Genomic DNA, 12,886 nt, shown 5'->3' on the forward strand with positions numbered 1-12,886 from the left:
ATTTGCCTAAGGAAAACAGCATTAATAAGCACAATAACAACGAATATTAATAATAAATAAAAGAAGGATTTTATTGCCTTCAGTGCCAGGGACACAAAGAACAGAACTACACAGGATGAGAGATGCTCTCCACCACTGGAGCCCATGGTGCTGACTGAGGATGCAGTGCTGTAGCAGTCCTGAGCCCCCAGCCTCTACCAGCAGCCCTTCCCAACGTGCTGGGCTGTGCCAACCCAGTAAATGCCCCCCACAGCAGTCAGCCATCCCTTCCTGGGACTGCAGGGGAGCTGTGTGCCTCTGGCTGGGGCACTGCTGGGGTTTTTATTTTTGAATATTGTGTGAGCTGGCCCACAGTCAGGTGGGGCCGGGGCCAGGAAAACGAACTGGTGCAAGGAGTGCAGCCAAACCCCTTGCCGAGCCCGGCTGCTTCCCAGCCGCGCGAGCGCCGAGAGGATGGGGGGGCCTGCGCAGCTTGCGCCGAGTACGTGGCAAAGGGCAAAGTTTTTCCATGGTGTTGCAAGGCACATACTTCACAGGGGTGTATTGCTCCTCATCCTCCTCCTCACTGCCCCTGGAGCTGTTTGTCTTGCTGCTGGATCAGCTTTTATTTCCTAACAGCCACACACACACACACTAATAATAATATTCATAGTTAAAAACCCCACACGAGCCAGTCAGTGCTCAGATCATGAAGGGAAGGCAGCTGGCTGGCAAACTGAAGCCCATCATCTTCTGTGTGAACTGTAAAGGGGAAGAAAAATGCTGTAACATGCTGAAGTCATTATGAAAGGCTGATGCTCTGCTGGCTCTCATCCCGGCTGAGCACCTCAGTGCCCAGCTCCTCGGCCCAGCTCCGGCCTGGGGCTCGGCCGGCAAACGTGGGACAGACTGAACACAGCTCCACACTGGTTTTGGAACAGCAGCAGTCGGCTGCAGCTCCATGTTTGGGGCAAACAGCACAACCCCCCACTGCCTGGCAGGTGCCTGTCAGTGCTGGGAAGGCAGAGAGGGTGTGTGGGGCTGAGTGTGCATTACGTGTGTGTGGTTTCAGGAGGAAGGTGCTGTGACTGTGTCCCTCTGAACTGAAGCAGCCCTTCTGCCCCAGCGGGGCCAGTGCTGCTCCACAGGCTGTTGTTAGCAGTGAAAAGTATTAAATAGCACACACAAAAAACAACCCAAACAAAAAACAGGAAAAAGAAACCAAACCCAAGAAACCAAAAACTTTGCAAATGCATCTGCTGCATTAAATCACCTCCCCTGGGCCAAGCCCCAGCCTTTAGCCAAGCAGCCACGTGGGCTGGGGAAGACAGCAGCAGTGTGCAGGAGAGTGCACAGACTTGAGGAGGTGTGGGGGGTGTGCACTGCCCTGTCAGTGTGGGCTGTGGTGCTTTAGTTGTAAGTGTAGGGTCCCACCTCCTGGGTGGCAGTGGCTGGGCTGCCCCACAGCACTACTACTGCTGCCCTGGGAAGCATCCCAGGGCTCCCCAGCGAGGGAGGTTGCACAGGCAGGGATTTGGGCAGCTGTGGGGGTTGATGTGGAGTGGGGCTGCCCGGTCAGGCCCAGCACAGCCATTCTGGAAGAAGAGGGATGCTCCTGGGGTGCAAGACCAGGGCTGGGTGGCTGGCCCAGCATGGGGTGTAGGGCTGCAGCAATCCCTGCACCTGCAGCTGGGAGCTGGACACTGCTTCCTGCTGCTGCCCATCGCACACTGCAGGGAGAGAAGCCTGATCTCAAGCATGGGCGTCTGCTGTGATGTCTCTGGGCAGGACATCAGGGTTCAGCACACCACCTCAGGAGGCAGCCTAACAGGGACAAAAATTGAAAACAACCTACAGTTTTGGACAATGCATAAGTAGCAGGGATGGCCCGTGTGCCCCCCACACCAGCCCTGGGCACCAGCTGCTGATGCTGACCCCAGGACTGCAGTGGTGCCTCACCCACACCTCTGGCACCAGGCACTGCTGCATGGGGCCCCCAGGGCTGAGCTGCATAATCCCTGGACAGGATGTGGTGGTTGGGTAGGGTCAGGCACAGGAATGGGCTCAGGGGGACTGCCCCTGCTGTGCTCATGTGCCAGGAGCCCCAGGGCCCTGCCAGGGAAGGGCTCAGTCTGGCGGCAGGACCTGCTGCATGTTGGATGCACTGGCTGTGCACTAAACCAGGAGCTACTGTGGGGATTTGACAATGGCCCTCAGGGCATGGGGCATCTCTGGGACGGAGGGGGACGAGCTGTAGAAGGTGTCGGTGTGATTTCTGCGCTGCTCTCGGAGGTATGGAGGGACAGATGAACTTTTGATGTGGAGGATCCTGGTGTCCATCACTTCACAGTCAATCTGCATCATCACCTCATAGTCCTGCCCATTGATGACATTCTCTGCAAAAGTAAGGATAAAAATAAGGTGAGAGTTAGCCCTGCAAGCTAATGACCCAAAAGTGCCAAAAGCAGAGCTTTCTGGACCTTTTTTTTTGTCTGGAGCAGGAGCTGGAGGGGGAGAACTCCCTTCCTTTATACAGCTCCACACATGGAGCTCCATCTCACACAACATGGCCCCAGCCTGCTTGTGACACCTCAAAGGCCCAGGTCACACTTAGCATGTGCAGCCACACTTAGAAACTAATATGTCTTTTATTTTCCCTTCCTTCATCTGCACATAATTACCGGTGGAGTTTGCGCTGTACAACATTTATTACAGAACTGTTGTTCTTGAGCCACTAGAGTGTGGGGGTGATTGAAGATAAGGTTTATTTAAGAAAGCTGAATGTTTCACTTTGTGTAACCCTCTTGACACTGAGGATCTAGAGGAATTTCTTCATCAGATTATGAATTTAAAAAAGCTAAAATGTGATCTCTCAAAAGAATTAACTGTGCCTTGTTACCGTCCTGACCTGGTTGTTGTTCTTGGGCGATGTGGTGACACTGGGCAAGGCCACTATACTGAGAGACCTCTGGACACAGGGAGACCCAGACCAGCACAAGGGACCCTGGCTGCATCACCCTAGTGTGGCCCCAGGCCCGGCACATCTGCTGCTGCAGAAGCTCCTGGGCTTACAGGCAGAGGCTGTGCACATGGCCAGCATCTGCTGCCTGGATTTAAAGGTGGGAGACTACTCCCTGCATAGACAGTGTGCCCAGGAATGCAAGTTTGGCTTTCCAGGCACGACTAATCCTTGCCTTTCAGAGTCAGAAGACTGCCATTGGCAGGGTTCTCCTTCTGTGCTAAGGAGGATGGAAGATCACCTAATGGAAAGCGCATGGATTGGAGGAATGCAATATACATTACTAATTTTTACTGTTTTCCTGGATTAACTCTGACTTTGGATGACAGCTGACAACCATGGTCGGACCCTCTTGTACCCCACGCCACCTGTAGAAGCCATTAGATCAAGTATGTCTGGTATAGAAATGAAAAGCAGTAGCAAACCCCTGCTAAGGGGGCTGAGAGCCTGCAAGGGAAATCAAAGCTCCCACCTGCAAGAAATGAAATGGAAAATGCTCTGTATGTGCCACCGAGACACCGAAGAAAGGAGCAGCTGTGCATGTCTCTGTGCCACTGACCCAAAAACCCTGACAAGCTCCTCCTCCCTCCTGTATGCCGTGCTGCTGATAAAGCCCTGCTGTGACTTCAGATGCTGTGCCCCCAGCTGATCCCCCCACAGGAGGGCCATCCCTCCAGGTCACCCTTTCTCTCAGCACACCCAAAGGGATGTGCTCTCAGTTCCCACCCAACAGACCCAGCACCAGAGAGCAGAGGGGGTTGGTGGTGCTGCTCAGGACAGGGGGCTGCACGGGGGAACAGAGGGGCATGAGGGGAAGCAAAGAGCCTGGAGACAGCAAATGGGAACAGATGGGTTCCCCTAGAGACACAGTTCCTCAGCCTCATGCTGCAGTCGATAGGACCCCAGGGACCCCAGCTATGTGAGAAACAGTGCTCCAAAGCCTCAAGTGGGTGAGGTGGGATGGTACAGCGGCCAAGACCAGGAAAACCCCTTGGTAAGGCAGGGAAGAGTTTCCTGTGTCTGCCCACAGCAGCCAGCACAGCAGGCTATCATTAGGTTCCCGGGCATTGCACAAGACAGAGGAGAACAGCAACACCAGGAGCAGCCCATGCAAGAGAGGGAGCTGTGTCACGTGGGTGGCAGAGGGGAGCACGGGAACCAGCTCAGCCCATTCTGGACAGCTGGGATCCCGCTTCTCCCAGCACTGACACAGGCTCCCTTGTGACTACCTGTACCACGATTAAGTAAGCCATAGTCCTGCTACCCCCATGGCAAGAGGTGCTGTGTCTTCTTAGGCTACCACAGTTGGGAATAATCACGCTCATGACGAGCCTCTCTGGCCAGCAGGCATGGAGGGGACACACTCCCCCAACTCAGACATTCACAAAGTGCCTAAATCCTGCCCTGGGCCTGTGAATTAGCCCAGGAGTTACAGGCAGGTTTAAAGAAAGCATCTGATTCTTTCCCTTTTTGGGGTGAAGGTATTGTTGATGATGAGCTGCTGCAGGGAGCCTCTGCAAAGGATTTAATCTCGCAGGGATGAGGGCAGTAGCAGGAATGGCTCAATTTCCACTACAAGCATTTCCAGCAGCCTTTTTCATTACCATTAGCTCCAAACTGACTTAGAAGAGGAGGTGGGATGTTCTGCAGAAACAGCAGTTACTTGATGCTGCTGCTGGGTGCCTGGACCAGCTTTGTTTCAAGGAGTGGTCTGGAAATCCACTGGGGATTTCCTGAGGATGCCTGGCCTCTATGGGGAGCCCTGCCTGGCCCACCCCAGTCCAGAGGGTGGAGAGGCTGATGCTCTGTGAACATCCATGGTCTGTGATGGTCTCAGCAAAACAACAGGCAAACGTGACCTGAATGCAGCACAGTCTCTTGTTTGGGAAGACTAGCTCAATGTCATTGCAAAAAATGATTCCACATGGCTCTGTCCTGAGTTCGATGCCATTAAACTGCTTCATGATCTGGATGAGGAACAGAGAACACACTTATAAGATTTCTGGAAGATGCTAAACTGGAGAGATTTCAACCATTTTGGAGTGGCTGGATTGGATGAGACTGCAGTTTTGATAAAAGAGAGAGGCTGTCCAAAATCTTCAGAATGCATTTCAACCATGGCCAGAGGGAAGTACAATGCTCAAGAGAACTGGAAAACATAAGTAAAAATGGGGCTGGGCAGAAGCCCTGCAGAAAAAGCTTGAGGACTGCAGAGCATCACTGTGCATAAGCCAACAGCATGACAGGACTAGAAACTATCAGCCCCACTCAAGAGAAACAGGTTTAACTTTGACCGAGTTTGTGATGATAACAAAACACAAGCCCTGGATGAAAGTACCCTGGGAGACCAGAGGATCTCCGAAACTGGCAGTTTTTAAGGAAAGACTGGATGACTGCCTGCCCATCAAGATATGGGGTACCTAACCCTTGCTCTGCACAGATACTTGAAGTTGCTCCTGCCTTTCTGGGAGTGCAGGTGACTGCTCAAGACTGGAGCTGTGCTGTCTTGTGTAACCCTCTTGACACTGAGGATCTAGAGGAATTTCTTCATCAGATTATGAATTTAAAAAAGCTAAAATGTGATCTCTCAAAAGAATTAACTGTGCCTCGTTACCGTCCTGACCTGGCTGTTGTTCTTGGGCGATGTGGTGACACTGGGCAAGGCCACTATACTGAGAGACCTCTGGACACAGGGGGACCCAGACCAGCACAAGGGACCTTGTGAGCAAGAGGGCAATATCACAGAATAGGACAATTTTTCCTGGTCATTCCTCTGTCAGATGTTTTAAAAAAGCCTGGTCAGGCTTTCTTTCCTTCCCCTCCCACGGGGCCATCCAGCAGTACCAACATCTGGGAGACACCAGTGGAGCAGAAGGCGGGTTTTCCAGAGTGTCCATGCTGGGTGCTGAGCTCACCAGCTGCGTGTGGCTCGTCTCTGCAGGGGTCAGTGTGCACAACCAGTGCTCAGATCAGTGTGTACTGCCCTGCCTGAGCATGCCCCCATCACACCTCCCAGGGGGGCACAGGGGTGTCTGTGAAGCAGGGCTGACAGCCCCAGGCTGCTGCCTGCTGCTCTTTGCTGGTTGGAAGGTCAGCACTGCCAGTGTGCATTACACAGGGCTGCCTAATAGCCCAGAGCAACGCTGACACTGAGTGATTTCCAAAGTTTATTGTATTGAATTACGTATGACTGATGTTTTGTGGGATTACGTAAGTGAAAACACAGGAACGGATCTCCTGTAGAGGTGTCTGGATTTATAAATAGATTTATTGCTCCTCTTTGAAGTTCAGAACATACACTTTCTCACATGGTACAGCCTCAGGCTTAAGAAGCTATCCTTGCTGTGCCAAGAGACCGCATTGCAGTTAATTATTTGTTAACAGGTTTAAAAGCCATGCTTCAGATGATTGACTATTTCAAATTAACAGCAAAGGTAGTTGTGCCAAGCGTTGCTGCTCTGACTGCACCTTCCCAAAGAGCCTCACTGGCTCTCACGGGCTGTACCAAACTCCCAGCACGAGCTTGGTCTAGGAAACAGAAACCTAATTCCCAGTGCTGCTCCCCAGGGTCTAGGGCAACTCCCCTTATAAAAACCCATGTTGTCAGATCCCACAGATGAAAGCTGAAGTCTGCGGTCCAAACCAAAACCAAAAAATAAAGCTGAGGGTATTAACTACTGTTATAAATTACTGAAGATGATGGAGGATTGTCTTCATATTTGAAGCATTAGATTTTCAAAACTGTCTTATTAGAAAGGCCGTAGAACCAGACCCCTTTCTTCCCTCAGTAGCACTGACATGTATCCATCAGTTGACTGTTTAAATGTCTGTGAGATCAGGCATCTACTTCTACAAGAAATGCTGTCTTAGGGAAAGGCAGAAGACAGGTAGAGGGCTTGAAAGGCAGGTAATGCACTAAGTCAGAACAAATGGTGATGTCAACTGCCTCTCTAGACTTCAACTTTACACATATCATTGGGCTGTTTGGCCCTATGGACACAGTCATAAGACAGAAGATGTAATTCTGGTAATTTACCCTTTCCCACTCACATACACCTTCCCAAGAAAGCTTAGCTGCAGGAAAATGCTCATTTTGAAAACTGTAGTTTGCACTGCAGCCAGAGGCTGAAACAGAGCTCCCCTGAAAGGCCACCTGAGCTTGCTGGAGTGTTTCAAGCTGTAACCAAACACTATGGAAAAGCTTTACAGCTTTCTGAAGGCACACTCACGCTTTAGGTACATTTATAGAGCCTTATTCTACCAGAACAACTATGAATTTTATCTTACTCTGGGCAGTGCCTCAGTGGATTACAAAAAAATATTCTGTATTGGTCCCAATACTCAGGGCCTGATGACCCCAATCCTCAGACTCTTTTCTAAGGCCCCTATTGCCTTTGCAGTAGATAACCTACTGGGTGGTTTCCTAGTTGGTGACTTGTAAAAAAGGTCAGAACCTGCCCAGCTCTGTATCTACTGTGCTCACTGAATACACACTTAAGGTACTGTCAATCACACAGATCTGGACTACATGTCCTCACTTCTTCTGGTAAGATACAGGAAGGGAAATCACTTGCCTCATCTTTAACTACCTGTCTTTGTCACTAAGGCTAGAGAATCATCCCCTCCTCATGGACAATAGCATACAGTGAATTTGCTATCCATGGAACCAGTTTAGTTGATGTCAAAATAGGTGTCAGGGAATCACCTCTGCATAAGATGGTAAACATCCACCAACTTTCTTAAAATCTTTGTTGAACAGCTACCCACACCTTTTACACTTTCCACTATTCCTTCTAATGGGAAAGTTTGCTTTGCCACACCAGATTCCAAAGACAGTCTGTGTCAGTGTTAATTTACACTTGGAGCCTCTTCCATCACACCAGCAGGAATCAAGGCAACTTTCAAAGAGCCACCAGACATGCTCCAGTACCTGGTGCTTTATGCTAGCTGGGCTGAGCTGATGATGCTAAAGTCTGGTTGTAAGAATGATTTAGCACCAAATTACACGATTTATACTGCCCTGGCCCAAAAGAGAGTTTATGTTTAGGGCAGTATAGGGTTCATAAGAAGAGGGCACCAGCTGCAGTGGCAGTTCTGGTGTTGGCCTGTTGAAGGGCTGCAGCTTATGTCCCCAAACATAACTCAGGGGGCTTTCTCTGCACTGCCCCTTCTGCAATCTTCCATCTCATCTCTGCTGAGCAGCCCTGACTGTCCTACCCAGCACATCTGGACAATGTTTCCATCTGAAGGGTTGATATACACTACCAAATAAGTATATAAATGAAGCAGCATTACGGACTAAAAATACGCTCACTGCAACAACGCAGCAGGATTCCTAAAACATTTACAGATTTGCTTGTTAGACAGGATTGTCTGAGGCAAGGGAGAAAGTTATATTGTGACCCAAACAACTTCTCTTTTTAAAAGCAAATTCCCACTTGGAACTATTTCTAAACAAAGCAATTGCAATGATCTCACCTCTGTGGACTCAGCTGTCCTCAGTCCCTGACAGAGGTGAAGGGAGATCTTGGGCATTTCAGGTCTCCAGGTCTCTGACCACCTCTCAGACTGTGAGCCACGCTGCAGGGCCTATATGGGTGTAGGAACAGGGGCCATGGTCTGCAATACTGGATCCACAGAATCAAAGTCACCTGGAGAAGCCACGAGCCGACAGCAAAGAGACAGGGTCTTTCTCCATGTCTAAGCTGTTGGAACATTGATGCCAGGGGATATCCAAGGGAGATATATACAGGCACGAGAGGTAAGCAAAAAAACTGGAAGAAACAAGCTCTCTGTGGCCTCCTAAGAAAATAATGAGACAGAGGAGAGATCCGCACTGGCTGTGGCTGAGGAACATCACATGCCCTTAGCTTACACCACTCTGTGATTTTTGGAAAAGGTCAGCACCTCTGGGCAATGCAGTCAGTGGCCAATCTGTGCCAGATGGTGCTTTGCAGTACCTGGTCCAGAGTGGGAGGTCTCAGGGAGAGGGAAGAAAAGCTGGCTTTTCCCAGGAACCATTTCCCACCTGATCGCCCACCTCCCCTTTCAAACTTCTTTCCTGCTGCAGTCACTTCCCTCTAAGAGAAAGAACATGAGCTACAGAGGAGATGGCCCAGTGTGTACCTAGTGTGATTGCTCTTCTTTTGCAGAGGGAGCTGATGGTCGTCTCAGGAAGAGAAGATCAGGATCACCAGTGTTGACCCTCAAAGGCACTTACTTTAAATCTCCCTCAGACAGAGTATTTCTTGGAAAAACTGAAACATTTTTGACAGCTCTGGCTGTGCAATATATGTGTTGTTGGCAGGGTATCATTGCTGCAGAATGACTATATTTTAAATCTAACCAGCTGTGGCAATGCTAATGACAAGAGGAAAAAGCCAGAAGAGAAAAGAAAGACAAGGGTCAAAGGAGTTTTGCTGCACAGAAAACTCTTGGGAGTGAAGGAGAGAGGCTGGAGAAAGAGCAATGCTTAGTCAGAACCATCCCATGCCTGCTTGGGAGGCACAAAAAGAATAAACCTTCCCACACTGCCTGCAAATCCAGACATACCCACTTACAACACAAAAAACTGCACACAGGAGAAAGGCATTCCAGCAAAGGCTTCTTTCAGGAACTAGGGCTGGAGGGCTTGTCCCAAGACAAGGGGGCTTCTCCCCCTGAGTGCAGCAGGGCGGGACTGGGAGTTGTGGCATCTCCCCAGCACTGAGGAGGACTTTCCTGTGCAGGAGCTGTGCTCTCGTCCCAATCTCTTGTATGTACCAGGACACACTCAACTCTCACAGATTCTGCCAGCTTCAGTTCCTGAACCCATTTTTTAAAAGTTTGCTGTTTTTGTCACCTGCTGTTCCCCTGATATTTGTATCACCTCAGTGGTTAACACCAGCACAAGAACTTTTTGCTCCTCCCTTCAGCAGTGCTGACTTCCACTTTAAGTGCTCTTTTACACCTTCATCCTCCACAGGCCCTAGAGATTCCCTGGCTGGCTTCCTCTGAAAAATGTTTTTATTATTTTTTTTATGCCTCAGGCATGCTGTTTCTTAGTATCTTTTTCTGGCTTGACTTCTTATGGTTTGACATTTAGTCTGCCAGAAATCATCCTCTTTTTTTCCCTATTTCCTCATTTGGCTACAATGTCTATTGTTTAAAAGATATCTTCTTACTTCTATGAATTGACTTTAATGTGTTACTCAAGCCCTTTGTATTTTTAGGGTCTTTTTAAAGATTTTTGCAGTGAGCTTTTAATCTTTAATCAATCTTCATAACATTTGCCAGCACTTTATCCCAATTGTTTTTCTTTTAATATGTTTTCCTATTCTTATTTAGCCCTTACCTTTGAAATGTAGCATGTACTTCACCATTTCAAGTCGTAGGCACTTACTGATAAATTTAATTTAACTATTGGACTTAATCTTTTTTTTCAAGAGTAAGTATCACATTTTCATTGACATGGATCTTCTCTATCACCCAATATCACTTGTATCCTGGTGTTAATGTGTCTCACTGATTTGAGAGAGAAGGCTGGTAAGAGCCTGTATTCGCTTACAGTTAAAATGCCTTTCTAGTTTGGATGGTGTCCAGAGAGTGAGCTGAATTTTCCACCTGTCTCACTTGGATACATAAAGTTACCTCACTTATTTAGATACTGCAATCAGCTCTTGCTCGCAGAAGAGTATTTTTAATACCATCTCTGTGAAGCTTTTGTCTGTGTGGGGCGAGTACTTTCCTCCACATGAGCTTCTCTGATTCAATGCATTTGCCAGTTAATTATAAAACTGCTGCAGTGCCTGTCTGAACACACAACACTAATAAAGGGAGACGTCCCTTTCAAAGACTTCTGTCTCCCAGCTACAGCAACAGGAGGTTTACAGCTTTAATGTACAAGTCCTGCTCTGAAACAGAGGTGCCTCCTTTCCCACAGTGAGGGGCAGTTTGGGCTGACAGTCATTTCTTCACCCACATTCACCCAGAAGTCACTTGTGCCACAGTCTCTTCCTCTGGAGCTACTACAGAGTAAGACAGGATGGAGGCAGACGCTTTACAACCAAGTGGTCAATGACCAAAAATGTTCTTCAGATGCTCAGGATGTATTTTTCAAATACTTTCCAAGCCCAGAGGACACCCAGGAAGCATGCCAGGAAGCGCCAGAGGTAAGGAGGACTGCATGAAGAGGCGAGGGAAGCTGCAGCATGGAGGACAGACACGGAATATGAGGAGCAGGCAAAATCCTCCTGGCCCAACTGGCAGCAATCTCCTTAGACACTGCAACCCAAACACTGAAACAGACGGTCTGGGACTGCTGTGCTTCCACTAATCTCTAGGTTTACTCCAGTGATGTTCTCAAGACAGAACTCATAAACGTGAACTTCCTCTCCCAGCTCTGTTGCAGCTTTTCATGGTTTTACAGGGTGAACTCATTATGGATAATTATGTTTCAGACCACTGCAGAAATAAAGAGCTACCAGAGTTGGTTTTATGTATCACAAACATAAAACTGTGTTTGCCACCTGTAATTTCGCATTAAGAGGAATTACATAATCTTGAATTTGCAACATTTGAAAATACATTAAGGCAGACTGGCTGGGCTCAAGGCCAGAATTAGGATAGGCTGCACAGCTCTCAGAACAGTGCTCTCTGAAGCCTGGTGGGAGAGCATATCTCCACAGGAGCATCAGCATCCAGGGACAACGAACACCCAGGAGACAGGGTCTCTGCAGCGAGACAGTTCACGCTCAGTTCAAATCAACTGGGTTCCTTCTGCAACTCCATGCTGGCATCAGTACTGCCAGCCTACATCATGGGTTTCTTTTTAATGATACTTTGTGAATTTTATAGAAATGCGTCATTTATATGGAAAAACCAATCTGGTGTAAGAGCTCAACACTGGCACTGGAAATACTAAGCATGAAGCCCAATTAATTTATGACTAATTCTCTACCCCCTTCATGAACAGTGCGTTCCCAAGGAAATGCCATCTGTAGCAGTTATCCTAACTATTCAGGGAAGACCAGTCACACTGGGGTTTGGCCTGCTCTATCAAAACCCATGAGATATTCTTTCTCATATTAACTAAGGGGCAAAAAGACAGTGAAGATCTTCTGAAATAACCTTCCTGTTATTTTGAATGCATAAAAATAGATTACTCATTTAGCAATTTAGGTAAACAGCTCGTTATGAAAAGTCATTAGGGAATAAGCCTTTATGATTTCATTTCTTGATCGTTTCCTGTCTAACTAAATAAACATGAACTCAAGTGACACAGATTCCATTACTTTTGTGCACAGATTCTTGAATGATTTCTTTCATACTTTTTTGAATAATTTAATCTTCTCCTTCCTGTCAAAGACAACATATATTAACAGACAATGGCTGAGGAGAGCAGTCTCTCAAAGACAACAAATGCTGTTGAAAACTTCTATTTAAGGTTCAGTCTAGGCAATGATCAATTCTGATGTTCAAAGAAATGTAGGAAAGTTTGAGGGAGTATTCTGTTTTGACAAACTGCAGTTTTACATCACTTTTAAAAGAGAACAGAAGTAAGAATAGCAGCATCTTACAAGATGACTAAAATCTGTCGTTAAAATTCCTCAATAAAATATGTTCTGCCATCCTTTCAATCCTGACCTCTGCAGCATAGCTTTACATGAGCATGAGAGCAGAAATACATCTGTGACATTAGCAATTCATCCTAATAACAGGAGAACCACAGTAACCTGACATGCTGCTTGTCCATAGCTGCATACAGGACACAGAATACTCTGCCTCTTTCTCAGTCCAGGCTCAGTGACTGGTGGTTGCAGTGACATCTAACCAAGAGCTAACCATGGCTCTGATTTTTCCCTGGTCAGACTTCACTAATTTACTTTTATTCCTCAGCTGGCAGCACAA

At 47.9% G+C, this 12,886-nt stretch overlaps 1 protein-coding gene across 2 annotated transcripts in view; it reads right to left on the minus strand.

Moving 5' to 3' along the window:
• Positions 1-46: 46 nt before the first annotated feature.
• Positions 47-12,886, minus strand: part of ATF6 (activating transcription factor 6) — a 77,737-nt gene continuing 64,897 nt past the window's right edge. For both annotated transcript variants that reach the window (XM_027658546.1, XM_027658545.1), the window contains exon 16: positions 47-2,375. In XM_027658546.1, the coding sequence (XP_027514347.1) occupies positions 2,167-2,375 (209 nt within the window). In that variant the 3' untranslated portion in view covers positions 47-2,166. The remainder of the gene's footprint in view (positions 2,376-12,886) is intronic.

This window comes from Corapipo altera, unplaced genomic scaffold (genome assembly GCF_003945725.1).
Source record: "Corapipo altera isolate COAL_440 unplaced genomic scaffold, ASM394572v1 79, whole genome shotgun sequence".
In the NCBI taxonomy this organism is placed as follows: Eukaryota; Metazoa; Chordata; class Aves; order Passeriformes; family Pipridae; genus Corapipo; species Corapipo altera.